Source organism: Cinclus cinclus, chromosome Z (genome assembly GCF_963662255.1).
Source record: "Cinclus cinclus chromosome Z, bCinCin1.1, whole genome shotgun sequence".
Taxonomy (NCBI): domain Eukaryota; kingdom Metazoa; phylum Chordata; class Aves; order Passeriformes; family Cinclidae; genus Cinclus; species Cinclus cinclus.
Genome location: NC_085084.1, coordinates 14,735,514 through 14,755,537, shown reverse-complemented (window position 1 = coordinate 14,755,537; position 20,024 = coordinate 14,735,514). Strand labels below are relative to the sequence as shown.

Genomic DNA, 20,024 nt, shown 5'->3' with positions numbered 1-20,024 from the left:
GTTTTAATTTGGGAGATGAGTCCAGATCCCTCCTAGTGGTAGAGAGTCAAGTAGAATACAAACAAACAGAAGCAAACCCACTGCAATGAAAGCAACAAGAATGAGACCATGCAAAAGCAGAATGAAATTTTCTGATTTTTTTAATATTCCAGATATTTCAAATCAGCTAAGTATTTTGAATTCTATTCTATTTATTAATAACAGTTACCTGTTAACAAATAAATAAATGATTCAATTATATAAATGTTATCAATTACAGATAAATGTTATCTGTGGCTAAAAGTACACAGGCTCATATTCTTCCAACACTGGAGCCTTTGCAACAACAATCAACAACCTTTCCTGTTTTGCATTCCCACTGATCTCTTCAGAGTAATCCAACTAAAATAACCTCATATATCTCAGCCTCTCATCCAATATACAACAGACTCCAGTTCTCTCCTCCACAATAAGTAGAGAACTTTATATGACAAGAAGCTATGACAAGATATTTGCACTAATACAAGGTTCAGAACAAGCAAAAACACATCAGCAGTCATTGGCTGGAAACAACTGACTAACCAGCAACAGAAAGTAAACAATGTTTCTTACACAATGAACATTTCTTTGCAGCCATTTTTCATTCCAGTGACTACAGCTCTTGCAGAGCTGTCACTAAACTAATGACAACCTACAGAGAATATGGAAGGCTTAACATGAAATACACCAATTCCGTGAAAATAAAATTATTTCGACATAGACACTACTACATTCCTACAGTGACACTACTGTCAGGTCTATAAAATACAAAGAATAAGATATCTCCTCTGTTGCAGCCACAACAAAGATTTTTGGCATCATTTAAATGCACACCTAGACATACACTGCACTTTCAACGCCAATAAGCTGCCAAACATTAAAATACTCTTATAAAAAAAAAGAAAAATATATGCAAATCTGGCAGTGTAAATGTTACAGATTTTACAAATGCCAGTGACATAAGCAGTTTGTCATTAATTATACCCATAAGCCCTACCTGTGAGCCTGCTGCTGCATTATTTATAAGATGATTGTTGGGATGAGAAATCCAGAATGTTGAAACGGCCCTGCAATATTATCCAGAAACAAGTTACTGCAGAAAACCTTTAGCTCCAACAGAAGTATCTTTCCTTTTTAACATCCACATCAGAAAAAGCTAAACTGATAAACTAACTGCTTTATATTCAAAATACAAATCACAAAACCTTCCACATACAGAAGTCAAAAATGCCTTTTTTTTAAGTTCAGTGCACAGTATTTTATTTAATGTTGTACAGATATTCCATGCAATTATAAACTGTTTTAAGAAGCTTTCAAAAGAAACAAGTTGTATTCAGAAAAAAAAAGTGGTGACAACCTGAGAATATGCATACATCTATGCAGTGGAGAAGATTTTCAACAGACTTTTAAGGTTCCAAGTACCACAAGAAACAACAATATTCTGATAAAACTATTTTTTCTTTACTATTCTTTTAATATTTCTGTAAATAGAAGACTAAATGTTTATTTTTATTGCTATTTTTTAAATACCCATACTATGTGAATTACATTCATTAAACTATAGATAATGTTTTTCATCTGTACTTCCATCTGTATTGTATGATAATCAAGAAATTATCAGCAGTTCAACTGCTACAGCTGGTTGGGTTTTACTTTTTCATCATGACATACTCACATGCAGTCTGTGGCTGGCACTGGGACATAACTTCCATACACCTTATCCCTAATCCCAGTACACATGCTGCTGTTTCTGTCTGTAGGTAGAAGAGTGCCTGGTTTTGTGACTAGCCCAAGGTTGTGGAACAAAGTATTCCTCTGCTCAATGCCATCTTCTATGAAGAAACAGTGACCTAGTGTGTCGTAGCCAATGGTGTCCTTTATCTGTAAGAATACAAGTTCATTATGTCAGCAGTAACAGCACTTACTGAGATTTATTTGACAAATACCATCTAGTTTTACTATCTTGGCACAGCTGCAGAGTGCCAGTGTCGGCAGCTCAGATGATTCAAGCACATAGATTTATTCACCTCTTATAAACACACTACTATTCACCTCTCCAACACACTGGAGAGCTTAGCTGCCTTACAGCTAGCTGCTGTAAGAATCTGAAAAAACAGAATGATGAGAACTGTTAAATTACTGTTTGCAGTAATTTATTCATCCACTGAAATACAAAAACCATTGCTGAGCATTGAATCTGCAGAATGGATGGGATTATTTTGGCATCTAAATGCTCTTTATTATTCCATATATAATATATAATATTTATTCCAACAGAATATGTTTTACTCTTCATGCACCTACCAGCAAACCATTAGTTGCATGAACAGTCACACATCTGGAAAAACAGTGATGAATGGAAAGACCTTCCAGATAAGTTTTAAAAGTATATCCTCCTTTTTCATCCACATCCCCACAAAGGTGAAAGTGAACAGGGTAACTTCCAATCTGCTGCTGGCCCATTTGCTTCAATTCCACATAGGAAAGGTGAACAGATGTAAAATTTTTTAAAATCTAAAAAAAAAAGAAGTCCAGAGTGAATAACCAATTATTTGCTTTTTAACCAATGGAAATTTTAAGTTAATACATCACCTACCCCAGATGTACAGAAGCTAGATGTACACAGTTGCCACAGACCAACACAATAAAAGTTAGAACAAACTTTACTGTCTTGGTCTACAAAGATGCCAAAACTGTATCCTTCATAAATTAGTTCAAAATTTAAATCTCCATGTGGCTACAACAGAGGAATTTACACCAGACATACTACCACACTTTACTCTTAGGTCTTACTGGGTGGCACATTAAATATCCTCACATGTACTGTCCAGCCAAACAGAGGTCACCCACATCTGGGTGTGTCTGTCATGAAGCTGCACCAGCATGACCCACCTGGGACAGGCTTAGCCAAATAAAAACCACAGAATAATGCAGACTCAAATGAAACTGTTGAGAAACCTAGTCCAGCTGAGAGCTTGGTGCTGGGTCAGCCTCATAAAACAACTGCTCAGCACATTGCTCAGAGAATACCCCCAGTCACAGACACTCATGGTGTCAATTTGTTCTATCCTTTCACTTTCCCAGTACAGTGGCATTACTTGAGTTCTTTCAGACTGCTCCCATTGCCTCCTGTTCTACTGCTATGCACCTCCAAGAACTGCTGTGGCCACTATGAACCCTCACCAGCACCTGAAGACAGCAACAAGATCCCTCCTCTCAGCTTCCTGTCACTCATCACCACACACTGCCACACCACCTTTCCTGCACACCCCAGTGCATCTGCATTTTCATTGCAATGAGAACCCAAAACTGGACACTGCACTCCAGAGAAATGGCTTCACTAAGGAATATATGAAGTTATCCTCACAATCACACAGCTTCACAGTAAAGTTATTGTGTACAAAGTAAAGTCATAATGAGGTTGTACCAGTAATACAGGAGAGAGAAAGTATTTTATTTCACCTAACCTGCCATGAAAGCATAAACCAAGTGCCAACAGCTGAACTGCAACAACCTGAGTCAAAAAACAAAACAAAACAAAAAAAACCAGAAACCAAACCAAAACAATCCCTACCTTTTTTTTGTCACTTCATTTCATTAACTTACCTGCACTGAGTACTTATCAAAAATACCAATTTTCATAGGGGAATCCATAATATTATTTTTCCTCCTCCTTTAATTGAACTCTTAGGGTTTGCATACCTAATAGCTAGAGATGGATGGTCAAAACCTGATCTTTTAGGAATCCCTAATCTTTAGCTCTTTACTACTGAAAAGCACCAGAACTGCAATCCAATGCCTCTTCTCACTGACACTAACCCCCTTTAGGCTATTGAACTTGTGTCCAGTAGGAAATTCAGGATGTTCAAAAGCTATTACATTTCTTTCTGTCTAGGATCCGTCTGCTTGAGCATCTAAGATTAGCATAAACTAAAAATACTTTCAGTGCTGAGGTCTAGTCTGGCAACAGACACTCACTACTCAGTCCCCTGGGAACAATTTCACTCTGATGAGTCAAAATATTTCTCTTCTACCTTCCAGACAACTGAAGGTTTGCTCATTTACACTTTTGTGGCAATCAAGGTCACATTTAGCAAGATTCATAGCTTGTCATTATCTCCTTTCATTACATATCTTGAACCCTTGACATCTTGAGTCCACCCACCTTCTTCCACAAAACAAAAGCTCCTGCATATTAGGAAAGAGCTAATTTTCTTTACCGCTATTATGGTCACCACTATGAAATTAAAATCTGTATCCAACCAAATACATTAGAAATATTTAAACTGTGATGACCACAAAATGAGCACAAATATATTTGAAATTAAAGTCTGAGGCCTCAAACTTCTCTAGCATCACTGAAGCACTGCTGTTCAAATGTTTCATCTAAAGATGTAAATGAACACAAGTGTAAAAACTAGTTTCTAGAACACTCCTTTCTCTCAGCTTTGTTTATGTTCATAATACAAGAAATTTGAAGCAGCTTCCTTTATATAACCTTATATAACCTTCCTTTATATAACCTTCAGATTTTTAAGAAACTAAATATAAAACCCCATAGTACAAGTCAGTTTATTCCCTGTCCATCCCTCTCTAGTCATCAGGTTCAGATGGGAAATCTGAATTGGGATTCAATGCCCATCACCTGGGGAGGTACAAAGGCAGTGAAAGGAAGGAAGAGAAATACAAGGCAGATCAAGCTCTATTCTGTAATGTTATAGGATGTACATGCATGGATATAATTTGTTTAATCCCTGCCATATAATGTTACAATACCTGCTGGAGGTTTCTAGAACAGTTTGTGCATTATATCCCTTCTTTCAATTCTGCAGACTGTCTTGAGGAGTTAATCTAATCTGGGTAAAGCTGAGAATGAAACCATTTCCACACAAAGCAACTGAATGAATTTATATTCTTTAAATTTTCAAATCCCTTGAAGTTAAACATTAATCTTTTTGTCCTTAATATGCCTTTACATGACAGAGAATTAATTGGAGATGTTTTTCAAACCTTGATATGTCCACCAAATGTATCATAACTGAAGAACTGACAGTCCTTTTCAAGATAGCAGGCATTTTCTGTCTCCCCCCTTATTAGGATGTTTCTTGTAAGAACTCCAACTTCTGCTCTCATGTCCACTCCATCAATTATTTCTCCTACATGAAGAAACTGAGGGTTTTCTGTCCAACAATAAGTTTTGAAGCAGGAGAAAAAAATAAGAAAAAAAGTCACCACTGATTAAAAACCAGAATCAACTTATATAAATGAGCAAGATAACTGTGGCAACAAAACCTATGCATTCCTCCTCCTTAACATGCTGGTCTCTCTCTCAGCTTTTCTTATGGTAGATGTATTTATCATTTTAACAAGAAACCAATGTTCAAGAAATATCAACATTTTATTTGTACCTTACAGTTTTGATCCAATAATTTGAGAATAGGAAAAAACCAAAAAAAAGAGCTTAAATTAATAAAATCAAACTTTTCAAAGTATCAAACTTTTAATGAAACACAGATGCAGACTTGCTATAGAAGAAAAAAGAATCTGGCTGCTTAATCTGTTTAAAGACAAATTAAGAACTGCAAATGAAGCCTAAACACTGTTTGAAAATGCTGTACTGATCTCCTCCTAAAAGAAAAAAGCATTTGCTTTACTAACTAAATTTCCTCTTTCCTAGGTAGTTATTCTGAAGATATATGAGCTAAAAATTAGGGAAAAGAAGATAGTCCATTTTTACGCCCTTCTTCAAAAACCCAATCAATTTCTCATTCAAACTGAGAAAATTATCTGGTTCTGTAAACCTTAAAAAATGCATTTATGCATTTATTGATACCTTGAATACAGACTATCACTATCCTTCCAAGCCTTAAAAAACATGATACAAGCCTACACTAGCACAACATGAAGCAGAACTAAAAGTGATACTGACATTGTATCTGCTTTTGAGAATTTAAAAAGACAAGATGTCTGTAAATGGGACTGCACTCCTCTGTCTAAAGGCTCACCTATTGTTTTTCCCTGTATTTGACTAGCAACTCAAGAAATCAAGTGCAGAAAGAGCAACCAAGGCTCCTACAACACAATACTTCTTCGTTTTCCTACTACAGGAAGGTGAAACTAGCAAAACCCTTAGCAAAACAATGCAAGAAATAATTTCAAAAGATGGTAGGTTCTTCAGCATGTCAAGTTTACCATTATACAAAAAATTCCTTCTTTGTGGAACAAGTACGTAGGATGATGAGGGATTTTTTAAAACTGTATACATTACTATGACAAAGAAAACTATATTGAGGGTGGCAAAGAACCCCAATTGGGAAAGCTGACGGTAAGTTCACCTCCTTTAGAATCTTTTTAATAGTTTAGCTAGGATTTAATTTCAAAAAAAGGGAAAAAAGATTTTGTATTTGATGCCATACTATATATCTTGTGAAATCAGATTTTTTTAACCTTTAAAAGCAGCTGTTTTTTCACAGCACATGATTTCCAGCATGAAATAGAGTCTATACACAACCATTCAGTGGTGACAAGAAACTTAATCTTCATACTGCAACCTTGCAATTAAGTTTGCTCTTTAAACATTGTGCCACACAAAACACAATCAAGCCCAGGAGGTATCATGCACAAAGTTAGCTCTACAGCTTCCCTCAAACTGGTAATCTCTAATGTTGTAACAAGGTAAACGTGGATATGCTTTCTTCATACTTGAGATTTCTCAGTGCAGTAGAACATATGTGACCCCATGCTAACAAATGTGCAAGAAGCAAATTTCACCAGAGGGACAGACAGACTGGCAGTCCCTTAGGGCACAAGTGGACAGGGAAATCTGAGGCTGTAAACAGAAAACTTCAGAGAATGAAGAAGGGGAAGAGCAGTTTTAAGAAGAGGAAGTTTCATTGTGCAGAAATTAATGGGACAAAACCAGACTGAGAAGAGTCTGCAAGAGTGAAGAGTCTGACGAGTCTGCAGAATGAGCTGCTGCAAACTAACACTGCAGAACAACAGTTAGTTTGTGCTGCAGCCCACCAGGAGTGAGGGGAAGATCCAGACCAGAAGCTGGAGGACAGCACGGGGAAGGGCAGCACCATGGAGCAGGTGTGGAGCAGAAGGAAACAGACGTCAGCATAGCTGGCAAGCCAGTCCCCTGGGAGGCTCTTGTGATGTCAAGCACAATGACTCAGATAATAAAAAGGAAATGGTCAACAACATGCATGACCATTTACTTGTGCATCACACCCAAAGGAAAAACAGACTGCAACTACGCAGGGATATCCTGTGAGAGCAGAATCTTGGAAGGGTCACTTATTGTATAACCATGTTGTTGGGGAGGTGGTAAAACGGAGACAAAAAGAGAAAAGATACAGGCTCAAAGACCACAATTTTCTTTTTCTCTTCCTGTTTTTATTTCTAGTTTTTTAATAATAAAAGAAACAAATATTTCATGATAACGGTTCAAAAGATGAGAATGACACCAAAGGCAAGGGAAACAAGTAAGGACCACAACAGCTATTCAACCATGCATAAAGAGAACTTGTGAAAAGACAGAAAGGAGCCAAGGAAGGAAAACAAGCCTAACCCTACTGGAAAAAAAAATAAGGCATTCAAAGATCCTGGGAAGAAATAAGAAAGTAAAGTTAGCATGGTGAGCTGTGAGGTAGACCTGACATATTGAGTCATTTTACAGCAAGGAGAATTGCACACCCGTGTATGTGGCAACAAAGCCATACAGTGGATTTGAGAAATAGCTGCCCTTCACTGCTTCCACTGCAAGAGTCCAGCAGCAAATACATATTTCACACAGATCTTCACGTGGTGACTGCTCTCATACCTTTGACTTTAACCTGATGCTTGGTACACTCTGGGCAGGGAAGGAGGGTGAATTCCTCTGTCTGATACATCGAATAGTCTGTGCTTGCAACCACAATCCTGTCTCCTGGTTCCCAGCTACTAACATCATCCAGAAGATTCAGTATTACTCCACCCACCGCTTCCACTTGGAAGCCTGATACTGGGACACCTAATTTAAAAAAAAAAAAAAAAAAGATTATATTCACCTTATATTCACCTTTATATGAAACAATTCCCAAGAAGATACTAATAAAATATGTATGAGATTTTGCAGGCCCCAAAGCCTTCTAAAGTACAACTCTGACCTCAAACATGCCAGTGTGAGATGCCTGCCTTTACAGCCTGCTTACTTACTGGATCACAAAACAAAGGGAAAACACGGAACTAATGGTGACTGGAATGATCTATGATTTTTTTTTTCTTCAGAAAACCCTAGTATCATATGGCAGTAATTTGTAGGTCCAGCTACCAGTGACTTATTTTTGCTAATTTAAACTGTAATCAAAATTTTAAATTACATTTTAAATGTAATCAAGGACGTGGAAAACAAAGCAGAGGACTTTCTTTTTTAAGCAAAACTAATAAATAGTTTGGCAGAGTACATTGCACACACAGAATTTTATTGGCTTATGATGAATTTGCATAAATTCAGTTGCTTTTGCTAACACTTGAACCTAACTCTACAGCACCAGCAGGTAAAAGATGTGTATTTTTTTTTAAATAAAAGTGTATACATTTTAAGGGGGCTGCAATGAATAGCAAAGGGGTAGTACCAAATAGTTCAACTGCCTAACAGATTTATGACTACCATTAAAAAATTCTGAGAAAAACAAAATAACATTCAGTAATTCTAAAACAGAAAAACTCAGATATCTTAAATTTAAAAATTTAATAAAGGGTAAAAGTAAGCAAGTGGCAGGTCTTCCAGCTTTTTATACCACAGACTGAACTTTGTATCAGAACAGCTGCCTAAAGTTCAGCACTCTAACAGCAAGTGAAAATTGCAAGAAGAATAAAACATTTCTTTCGGATTCTGTAGCTTGTTTTTTTTTTTTTAATCAACATCTCAGAAGCTAAGATTTGAAATATACATGTACTGTAAAATTACAAAAATAAATTTTCAAAGTGTCACAACTTACAAGACTCCTATCTTCATCTAAATATACTAGAATTTAAGACTCAATATTATGCTGCTCACATACTGTATACAGAGTGAGAAAATACATAGTACTGAAGAACTGTGTCCTCCTACATCATCCATAGCAAGAAGAAACATCTTACAGCAGCACTCAAAAATTTAAATTGCAAGCAGAAGTTCTAGTGAAAAAAAGCATAGAAAGTATTTTTTTCTTTTTCCCCCAACTGTAGCATTTCACAAAACACTTTCCTACCATCATTCCATTCGCTGTAAGCTCTCACAACAAACTTCTGACCATCCACTGTGAAAAACTCTTTTTGAGCAAGAGCTTTCCCACCAGTGCTGTGGTTTTCATAGTTTCTCACTGATTCATTACAGGAAGAATTTCCACCACCTATAACACCAACTAAAGCCCAGGCTTGCCTGTGAAAATCAAAAGTAAATGTTTAAATATAATGGCCCTTCAAAAATTCTTTACAAAACCAGGAAAAGACAAGGAGCATAGAAGTAATAAAAAAAGCCCTCTTGCTTGCTCTTCTAAATTAATTTTAAAATGCAACTTCAAAATATAGAAAGAAATGGGCATATGTGAGGAAAATACTTTAAAGTAATTGAGCGTCATATACAAAACTGGAAAATACAAGAGCTCTTACTGGGGAAGACTTTCATATAAATTTTTAGTAAACATCCAATAAGATACACATTTTTCCAAAAGCAATTTGCTAGAGATGTGTGACAAAAGCCACACAGGATCCTACTCTCAAACAGCTTTAGCAGGGCCAAGGAGGAGCAGGAGTCAGGAGCAGTGCTCCTGCCATACCCCCTGCCATTTGCCAAAAACACCCCAAACGACCACTCAGAACTCCAGGGGACCACACGTGCAAGCCAGGAGGGATGGACACAGCCAGCAACAGCCACTGATACTGACCCCGTGATGGACAGGCAATAGCTTTCTAGTCTTTCAGGATGCTCAGACCCAGAAAAGGAAATGCATGCTGTTACACAACCTATGTACAATATACCACTGACGTGTGAGTGTTTGGAACTTAAAATCAAACAATGTGCTACAGATAGCTGCCACCAAGTTCCAAAAAACAAGTTTATTTTGCTGTCCTTCACTGCTCTGTAATGCCATAGCCATGTGCAAAAAGGAAGCAGTCGAGATCATCTATTAAAAAGCCAGACAATTTGCATCATTAAACTTGAGTCATTCACCCCAAGTGAGAACAGTGTCAGCTAGCTGGACTGCAGTCTGTTGATAATGATTGATTCAAAGGCAGATATTAAACCCACCTTCAATCCAGTTGCCTTTACTTTAACCCTTCTTGATGTTTTTGTTGAGAAAGATTAAAAAGTCAAACAATACTTTAAAATTAATATGTTCACAGGAATAGTATATACTGGGCCAACTTTTTAGCAGCAGAAGCAAACAAGAACGTTTCACATACCAATATTTAAAACAGTTACTTTGATGCATGCTTTGCATTCCAGGTGTTGCAGGAAAAAGTAGAAGGGAGAGGGCTGTAATGGAGAATTCACCTCCACAATGATATCTTTTTCATCAGCTTTAGAGGTTTAAGAAAATGACCCTGCTTTTCCTGAGCAAGCCATCAGGGAGAGCTTCCTGCCCATGTTCCACTGCAGAGATAGTTATGTGCTTACAGAGCCTTTACTGACTAAGGAAAGCATGTAAGAATCAGCTCAGCAGAGAGTGAAAAAAGGCTGCTTCTCCCCAGCTACAGGCTGAAGTAGTTCCTCATTTCAGACAAACTGGTGTGGCTGTCATGGGCAGAGACAAACCCCAGAAACCTACACCTCTCAGGACAGGCTGGGCTGGCTGGACCACAACCTGAGCAATCTGAAGCCACACAGGCTTTGCTGCTTTCAGGAAGTGGTATTCTACTACAGGACATCCAGGTCTTGGCAATTTTGGCCAAACTGCTTCAGAGGCAACAGCATTCCATCCCACACCCCTGTGCTTACACAGCCAGTGACACAAATGTACTCCTGGCGGGAACTGAGGTCAGAACATGCCATCCTGACTGACACGCCAGCTCGCCTCTGCCAAAGCACAGGGAGGAAACTAACTGGAATCCAGATGTCAGAGTATAGTGAGGGTTAAGAATAGAACAGAAAAACCAAATGGCCAGTTTCCTGGAAAACACTGGACAACACAAAGAGGTTATACAACACTATCCCAATATAAGAACAGACTGACAGGCAGTTAGGAGACGGGGTATACTTTTAATTTGTATTGCCAACATAGAATCACAGAACCATTTAGGCTGGAAAATACCTCTAAGATCATCACATCCAGCCTTTGACCAATGGCCACCTCGTCAACTAGACTATGGCACCAAGTACCACATCCAGTCATTTCTTAAACACCTCCAGGGATGGTGACTCCATCATCTCCCTGGACAGTCTGTTCAATACTTAATATCCCTTTCCATTAAGAAATTCCTCCTATGTTCAACTGTAAACCCCCCCGATGTAGTCTGAGGTTATGTCCTCTTGTTCTGTCCTGTTCTGTTGCTTAGGAGAAGAGGCTGACCCCCACCTGGCTTGTAGAGAGCAATAAGGTCCCTCTGAACCTCCTTTAATTCAGGCAAAACATTCCCAGCTCCATCAGCAGCTCCTCATATAACTCACATTCTAAATCCCTCCTCAGCTCCATTGCCCTTCTGTGGACACACTCCCAGCACATCACTCTAAGGGGCCCAGGATGGGACACAGGACTTGAGGTGCGGTTTCACCAGTGCCCAGCACTGCACTGGTCCTGCTGGCCACATTACTGCTGAAACTAGCCAGGACCTTCTTGGCCACCTGGGCACATTGCTTTTTTTTGCCCAGAGCAGTGTGGACAACCCTCTGTGGCACAAAGCCAAGTTCAGAACATGTGCAGCAAAAAGCCATTTTTAACTAAATGAAGAGCAGTGTTAAGTTTCCTACTTTGGTAACTGCTGTTATATCTCTTCCACTATCTCACCATCCAAATCCCAATCAACTGAAAAGAATGGCCAAAAGACATACACCTTATAACTGCATTTAAAACACAAAATAATTTTACAGATCAGGTCCTTTGAGAACTCAATGGAGGGGTAATGTACTTTTATTTCAACAGCGCATGAGTATAAATAAGATGTTTGATACCTGGGCTTAGTATCCCTTAGAAACAACACTTTGGGTTGGAAGAAACCTTAGAGATTATTAACTCCACTCCTTGTTCTTCCAAAGTCATACAAATAAAAGCTTCACCTAGCAACTGTTACCTATTATGTCTTAGAATGAGGAAAATATCTTTGCTGCACCCAGTTTTAATTTCTATAAAGAACAGTGAAAGCAAGCAACTAGGAGTAAGTAATAAAGTCTGTCACACAGATACCAGTCTTTGCACTGTACTGCTAACTGAATACTATTATGGCAGCACTACAAACACCATCAAGAATTCTCAGAAAACTTTATGAACTGTCAAAGTTTAACAAATCTCCCACAGCAGAATCTGCATAGCATCTTTACTCAGCACAAAAGGGAAAATAAATTACTTACCTGTAGCTTAATCCTCTGACAAACTTACTTCCCAGAAGATTTTGAATAGTCACTCTGGTCTCCTCCAAAAGATTTTTAGCAGCTGAATCTCCTACAGCAATAGCAATAATGCGACCAGGATGCCCATTTTTCAGTAAGTTCTGGAGCTTTAAGCTTTCCTCTGCAAATTCATGAGTATCAAACTTCAGCACTTCCAAAACCTCCGCTGTATCCTGATCGATCACTCTAACATTTAGTCCTCGGTAAAAATTCTTTTTAAATGTATAATGGCCATAGGCCAGCCCTGAGAAATATATAGTCTTTGACAGAAGAGTCCATGATACCTTCTGGTGCCCGTGCAACTCCAGTGCTCCTTCAGGGCCCACACCGATAAATTTTTTGCCAAATTCTGGCACATCAGCACCTTCATTTGACTTCCCATACAAAATAATAGTTGCTTTGGATTTATAGCGGCATTTCTCTGCTCCAACATGAAGCATTCCACCATCCTTTATCAGGATAAATCGAGTTCTCAAGGTAATATTTTTAGAACCTTCTTTATCGTCACCAAAGACAAGTAAACCTAAAGGAAAAAAAGTATTTCTGTACATCAAAGCAAAATTCAGAGAGACTCAAATAACCAAGTTCTGCAGTAAGAACAGCAGAAAAATTACCGATTTATTTTTCAGACCTATATATTATGCTGTTATATTCTTATGTATATTTCTTACACATATTACACATATTCTTACACATATGGGAAAGTAACTGCTACCAATTGTGATTTATCTTTTTAAGAATTCACTGGTTTATTCCTATTTTTTTGCTGACTGTTTGGTAGGATTACTCATATACAAAAGTTACCACTGGAGGACCAACAGGTTGAGTACCACACAGGCTACTAAGCAAGCTTGTTTTCCTATACTGCATAGAAAACCACATCAATGCTGCACTGAAAAAATACTGGAATATCATCATAGAGAATTCATCTTTTGAATTATATACCTGACCTGGTGGCAGGCTGAAAAGTAAAAAAGCATGGGAACTGGTCAATCAGCTGCAAGATAAAGTTTCATGATACTTTTACGCAATCAGAGAAGTAAAAAAGTAAGCAGGACAATGAAACAAGGTGTTCATCTTGCTATTTCATACCTCCATCCTGTATAACTATAGAGTGTACTGTAGCGTCTGAGTTCAGACGAAACAAATCCCCTTTTTTGATAATAACTCGTTTTTCAGGATCTTTTCCAGGGCTCCAGTTTTTAAGGCGAGGATTCTGATCAGGACAATTCTCTGCAATACAATGTGAAATTCGACTTTTAAAAAACAAGCAACACCTCACGAATCAAGGCAGCATTATGATGAACATAAGCAATGCCTGCATCCTTCTGTGCTTTCAACACTGCAATCACTGTATCTGAATAGCCAAAAGGACACTGGAAAAATAGCTAAAGTCTCAGGGGAGGAAAGCATTCTTTTACTGAATTAAACTACTATTGAACACGCATTGCTGACCATAGATACTTTGGAAGAGCATCTGATTTTTCTCTTTATTTGTTAGGTCACATGGAGGAGATGAAAAGAGATAAACAGAATGCAGTCAGATAGGGAGCAATCACACTGCACACTGGAAGCCTTAGACCAGCTAACTAGGTTAACACGGCTGTAAAGCACCTAAGCATCTCACCTCCTCAAGGTCTCAACCCTGTCAGAAAGGCTGATCCCTTCCTACTTGTAAGCATTCAAATAATTCTTTCAGTGGACATTTGCAGGAGGGACAAGACACCCTTAACATATTTAGCATGAAACCTAACCAGCTACAGCGGTTTCCTGGGAGATGAGACATTTGGGTCTAACTTAAACATTTGTATCCCTTAGGAAGTCAGCCTAAATATCAGGCTACAAACTACACAAGATCAGAGACACACACAGTCCTTGCTGAAAGGCCTGGCACTACCCAGTCTAGAAACCAAGGCATGAGGCCAGAGGAGGAGGGAGAATAGCAAGAAGCAACAGGCTTGTCTGATTTCAGACAAAGTTAAAGCAATGTAGTATTTACACCACACACTTCTTTAGCAAATTAAGCATCTGAGTAATGGAAGCATAGACACACTATAAAAAATGCAAAGTATATTCCCTGGATTATCTTATAAAAATTAAATATTTAAAATGTATGTATTAAAAATATTTTTCCTATGCAAAAGACAATCAAAAAGTTGCCAAAATAAACATGTTAACAGGCCAACTGAGGTTAACTGCCAAAATAAGTCTTTTCATATCCTATCTTCTGAAGAAACACACTCACACTTCTGAACTGCTACTTCAGAGGCAAAAACCTATCAGAAATAGTCCATTTTTGCAATATCTAAAGAAACCAAAACATATCCCTAAGTTTAATACAAACCAGCCTTAGTTTTGCTAACAGAAATGTTTTCCCTTTGGTATTAACTCTCCACATTTCAAATCCCTCCCAGCTCAGGAAAGCCACATAAACCAAGATTTGACTACCAGTGGGGGAAAATTAGCAAACTGCAGAAAGGGCAGAAGGCATACAAGCAGTATTATGAAAATAAAAACAAAATAAAATCTTTTGGGATGATCCTATGAAGATCAGCTTTTAGAAGATGTAATTCAACACAAGAATTGCTATCAGCAAGACTGCTAAGCACCACCAGATAAAGGCAAGTCTACTGCCTGACTCATGCAGAGTCCCTAATCCCTTCTCCCCAGACACCACACACACAAGCACTGTGAAGAAACACTTATTTCCTGGCTGGCAGCAAAGGGCAGTGTGAGGAAACCATGAGTCAGCAACCTGATGACTTCTGCTTAGTGTGATTCACAGAAGAGCAGATCTAGCAACCATATATTTTTCTACTGAATCAGAAAGAAGACGTATAAAACAGTAACTAAAAAGTATTACAATTTAAAAATCTATTGTACATTACAATCCAGCAAGAAAGCCAGAAGAATCAGAAACAGGCACTCCTGTAGCGTAAACATGCTTTTGGGGCACAGTGGGTCAACTTTTTTGGCAAGAAGAACATATGTATTTAGCAAAAGTATTTTGAAATTCTCCCTAAGCTATTGTGGTGGGTTGCATGAAAACATCAAATATTTAGAACTTCACCATATGTTATCTCCAAAACTACCAAGCAGATTTTACATATAACAGTTACTGCCTTTAAAGTTAAAATAAAAACAGAAGCACAGACCAGAAACCATTAGATGCTGACCTTGCCAAATTTAGCCCCTCATGTTGAAAATTTTTCAAGTCAAGCCTCTGCTTCAAAACATTTCTGTAAAAATGGGTCAGCACTCCTTCAGGTTTAGTGGCTTCTATTAGAGTTGGAGGGAGATGTAAAATTTCTGCAAGTGATGGGGGAAAAGTACACCATCCCATGCACAAGAAAGCATCCTGACCAAAAAAACCCCCAATGCTAGAACTTTTCATCAAGTAAGCACATGAAATTTTAAAGGAGAAAAAGACAGGCAGAGAACAATTCTTGAGATACAACTAAATAGTTATTTTCTACTTGTTTAGACACTATGTCTGGAATTTTTAATGCCTCTGGGAAAGTTATCAGTGTTATACTATGCTCAGCAGAAGTTTATCAGACTTTGGCATCTAAATTTTCTGAAGGTCTTGTTTACCCCCTGGGCAAGGTCCAGCAAGAGCAAAGAACTTTCCCCTGTCTCCCCAACTTGTCATTCTGATCCCACATCAGAAGCCTGGGGAAACGGGGAAGGAAATTCTATTTCCACTGCTCTCCCTGATCTCCAGTGTTCAGGACTCCTTAGAAGAGCCAGGAGTAGATGTCAGGAATACAGAAGCAAGGAGGAAAAAGAAACCATCTGACAAGCAGGAACAGAAATGCTGACAAGCAGCACCTTCCTTTCTGGGAAGTACAGTGGCAGTTTAGAATTTACATTTACTACCGTCACATCCCTTCCACTGCTTTTTAAACAACCATTAAGAGTTCTGACAATATGGATTTCCAACTAGCCTTGAAGAAAAGCACACCTAACTGGAACTGGTGTTGTTTATTGCAGTACTACACATGCTTGGGTCGTAGCTATTATGCACATGTTAATGCACATCAACATTTCAGCCTGCTGGGGAACTTTTGGGGAGTTTCTGTGACAACCATACTGCAAGATTAAAACATCAGCCCGGCTCGCCTTAGTGCCTGTAGGAGTTTCTCTTGCATCAGGGTTTCACAGTATCACAGCATAAATATGCTGGAAGGGACCACAGTGGGTCATCTGGTCCAGCCTCCCTGCTTAAGCAGGGTCATCCCAGAGCACACTGTATAGAATTGTGTCCAGACTGTTGTGGAGTACCTCCAGTGAGGGATACTCCAGTCTCTCTGGGCAATCCGTTCCAGTGCATGGTCACTCACACAGTAAAGAAATTCTTCCTCATATTAAGGTGGAGCTTCTTATTAGCTCTTGCCTAATTGCACAATGGAGAAGAACGGAGAAGAACCTGGCTGGACTTCAAAGTACTTCACATGTTAACTGGGTAAGTCACCCTCCAGTTTTCTCTGGAATTTGTCTGTAACAAAATTGCTTACTGCATATCTTCTCGTTACCAGCAATGTGTATCATAGCAAAGGAACAATCTTCAATTTACTAGTCCCTAAGGTTTTGTTATTGTCTTTCATAATTATTAGGAAAGCTCAGTAACTTCACCCAAAGATGTATCTCAGCAAGCTACCAGGAAGAGCACTTCAGTTGGATGTGCATTTATTTTGCACTGTCATCTGAAATCATCAGTTGGTTATCTGATTTGTTCAGCCTGTGTTGCACTGACTTTGGAAACAGCTTCTTTTTAATTACTATGTCAAAAGCCACTGAAAGTCTGCTATTACAGCAGCCAACACTTTCAGTGCAAATTTCCATTTAGCTTTTAGAAACCTGACTACTGCCTTAAAAACAGCCAAAAACTCCAAATTCATGAAAACAACCCATACTCCAAACTTTACTACCAATATTTAGCAACTGCACCTCATAGCATCTTCTAGGAGTAATTGGATAGAGGGATGTATACTTTGTGATCACATCACCTGATGATGCTTTACAACCACTGACGCACTTTAGAGATTCTGAAAATTCAAAAAAAAAAATGCCCAATTTTCTAAAATGAGCTGAAAACAAAAAAATCATGGCTAACAGATCAAAAAAAGTCCCTGATCAATCTGCATATAAACAAAACAAACGCATACTATTAGCACAGGTTTGCAGAGATTTCTAAATTATTTCAACAATTTTTTACTATCTAACTTAGTTACTGCTGAAACAGATAGGATTTAGTTTTGTCTACAATTTGTGAACCTATGAGACAGGCTCTGTAGATAAAAATAATTATGCTTATAAAACATTCATGCCTCTTTCTCTCCTCACCTGTAATCTTTATTTACTGCTATGCCTTTCTGTTTCATATAAGTAAATCAAACCACACATTAACAAAAACAGCACTGATAACAAAAAAAGGAACTGATCTTTGCCCCCAGGCTCTGCCTCCTTCAAAATTAAAATCACAGTGAGCATCCTACTAGATTTCAACAGTAATCCTGATGCTGAATTATTGAGTTATGTTTGCAGGTAGCATAACTTCTAGGAAGACTTCCTTAATGAACTTACCATCTGGAGCATATTTTGAAGCTATTCCCAAAAAAATTCCCAGTGCAACAAAAAGTGAAAGGCTAGAAATGGCAGAACAAATGAGAGTATTTTTATGCCTGTTGGCTTCTGCCTGTCGGTGATGCTGCTCCACTGGTAAGGACGGGAGTCTTGTCTGGGCTTCTTGTCTCGCCGAGGTAAATTCTGCTGCAGCATGGCTCTGCGAAGGAGGCGGGGGACGGAGAGGGGCAATTCTCCCCGGGACATACCCCGAAGACCTGTGACTGCTCCCGTTCTGAGGACGGAGGAAGGCAGGGGAGCTCCCCCTGGCATCAGTGCCTTGCATGTTATAAAGTCACTGGAAGAGACACACAAAGGGGAAAAAAATAAGCGACAGGCTTTCAGAGTACAGATCAAAATGCATAAAACAAAAAAATAAACAACAACAGAAGGCAATTTTAAGCCATGTGTGTTGAGAACAGCCACTGAAGCTGTGACTACTTACAGAGTATCTGTTACTCAGTTGCTACTGGTCACTTGCCATGGTATAACTGCATGGAACAATAGCGTATGTGTCTTCAACAAAATTAAACTCAAAAGCATGTGGTGTGGGAACCCAGTACAGCACAGACCACTTCTTCATAGCTCCAGTGTGTATTTTTCACATAGTATTTTCACAGTTAACTTGTATTATGAGATTAAGAAATCAGATGAACAATGAGAAAGCTTGCAACCCCTGCTTCCCCACAGTTATGCAAAGAATGTCTAAACGTATTTCTTCTGTACACAGAAGCTGAACAAACTCCTCACTTTCCCTTACAGAAAAGAAGCTGAAAAAGACAAGCCTGTCTTCTACACTGGAAGTCCTAAAAGATGTTTAAATTAAAATACCAAATACTATTTTATTGCTAGTCATGCTGATGCAGCTTAGTCAACACTTTTAACAAGCTGAGGTGCACAGTGCCAGCAAACTCTTAATTTACTCACAGCAAGATTCAAAGGTGCTAGTAAAGGTGCATCGTGAATGGCTCTGTAAGACAGTCACCTACCTGTTATTCAGCAAACCTCGTGATTTTTGTCTGCTGAGATGCCTGGGTTTGACACAAAGCCTGGAAGCAACATGACTGCTCCAGATCTCTGTACCTATTGCCTAAAAATAAATGCTACTTTTACTACAGTTACTAGTATTGTTTCCATCTTTCCTCTGAAGCACACCAAGAGGAAAGTGTACCAGCACCATCACTGCCTGGCCCATCCTCAGCAGCACTTTTAACTCACCACATCTGCCTAGCCTAAGAGACAAACCTGCATTTGACTGTTTTCTGTGGTTTTCCAGCCAACAGTGTTGCACAGAGTATTCACAAGGCTGCCATAACTTTTTTTCCTAACTATGATTAACATGTCTTATAGATGAATTTTTTTGAGAAGTATGTACTTTGCTGAAGTCTCAGTTAACTGAAACCTAACTTTTGAAATTAAATCCTGAAGGGGATGTGCATTAAACAGCAAAGTGTAGGAAAAATAAAAACTACAGACAATGGAAGAGTATAAAGATCTTCTTTCTCTTCCATTAACAAAGGGAAGTCTGAGCCATACTCTGAAGCGTCAGGCATGCTGATGAAGGAGAAATGTGACAAATGAGTCAACTATTCTTATTCTGAGAATAAGCAAAGGAGCCTTTTGTCCCACATGCTGCAAAATCTGATACTTCACTGTTTCAAGGAAAAAGAGCTGTTACTATTGAACAGGCTGGATTACCCTTTCATGGGAGACAATGCATCTCCAGATGTATACACTATGACAATGAAGGCACTGAAACATTAACTGGAGTAGCTATCGCAGAGTGCAAAAATTATTCCAAGTCCTCCAG

The 20,024-nt window shown here is 38.6% G+C and overlaps 1 protein-coding gene across 2 annotated transcripts in view; it reads right to left on the bottom strand.

The window, feature by feature from the left end:
- CEMIP2 (cell migration inducing hyaluronidase 2) overlaps positions 1–18,500 on the bottom strand; it is a 35,506-nt gene extending 17,006 nt beyond the window's left edge. The window contains exons 1-9 of one of the 2 annotated variants that reach the window (XM_062512818.1): positions 18,176–18,500; positions 13,682–13,822; positions 12,551–13,112; positions 9,255–9,424; positions 7,844–8,032; positions 5,029–5,198; positions 2,323–2,532; positions 1,694–1,899; positions 1,016–1,085 (exon numbers count right to left, since the gene is read on the bottom strand). In XM_062512818.1, the coding sequence (XP_062368802.1) occupies positions 1,016–1,085; positions 1,694–1,899; positions 2,323–2,532; positions 5,029–5,198; positions 7,844–8,032; positions 9,255–9,424; positions 12,551–13,112; positions 13,682–13,822; positions 18,176–18,500 (2,043 nt within the window). The remainder of the gene's footprint in view (positions 1–1,015; positions 1,086–1,693; positions 1,900–2,322; positions 2,533–5,028; positions 5,199–7,843; positions 8,033–9,254; positions 9,425–12,550; positions 13,113–13,681; positions 13,823–18,175) is intronic. The other variant, XM_062512819.1, reaches the window with a different exon arrangement.
- Between the last annotated feature and the right edge of the window lie 1,524 nt (positions 18,501–20,024).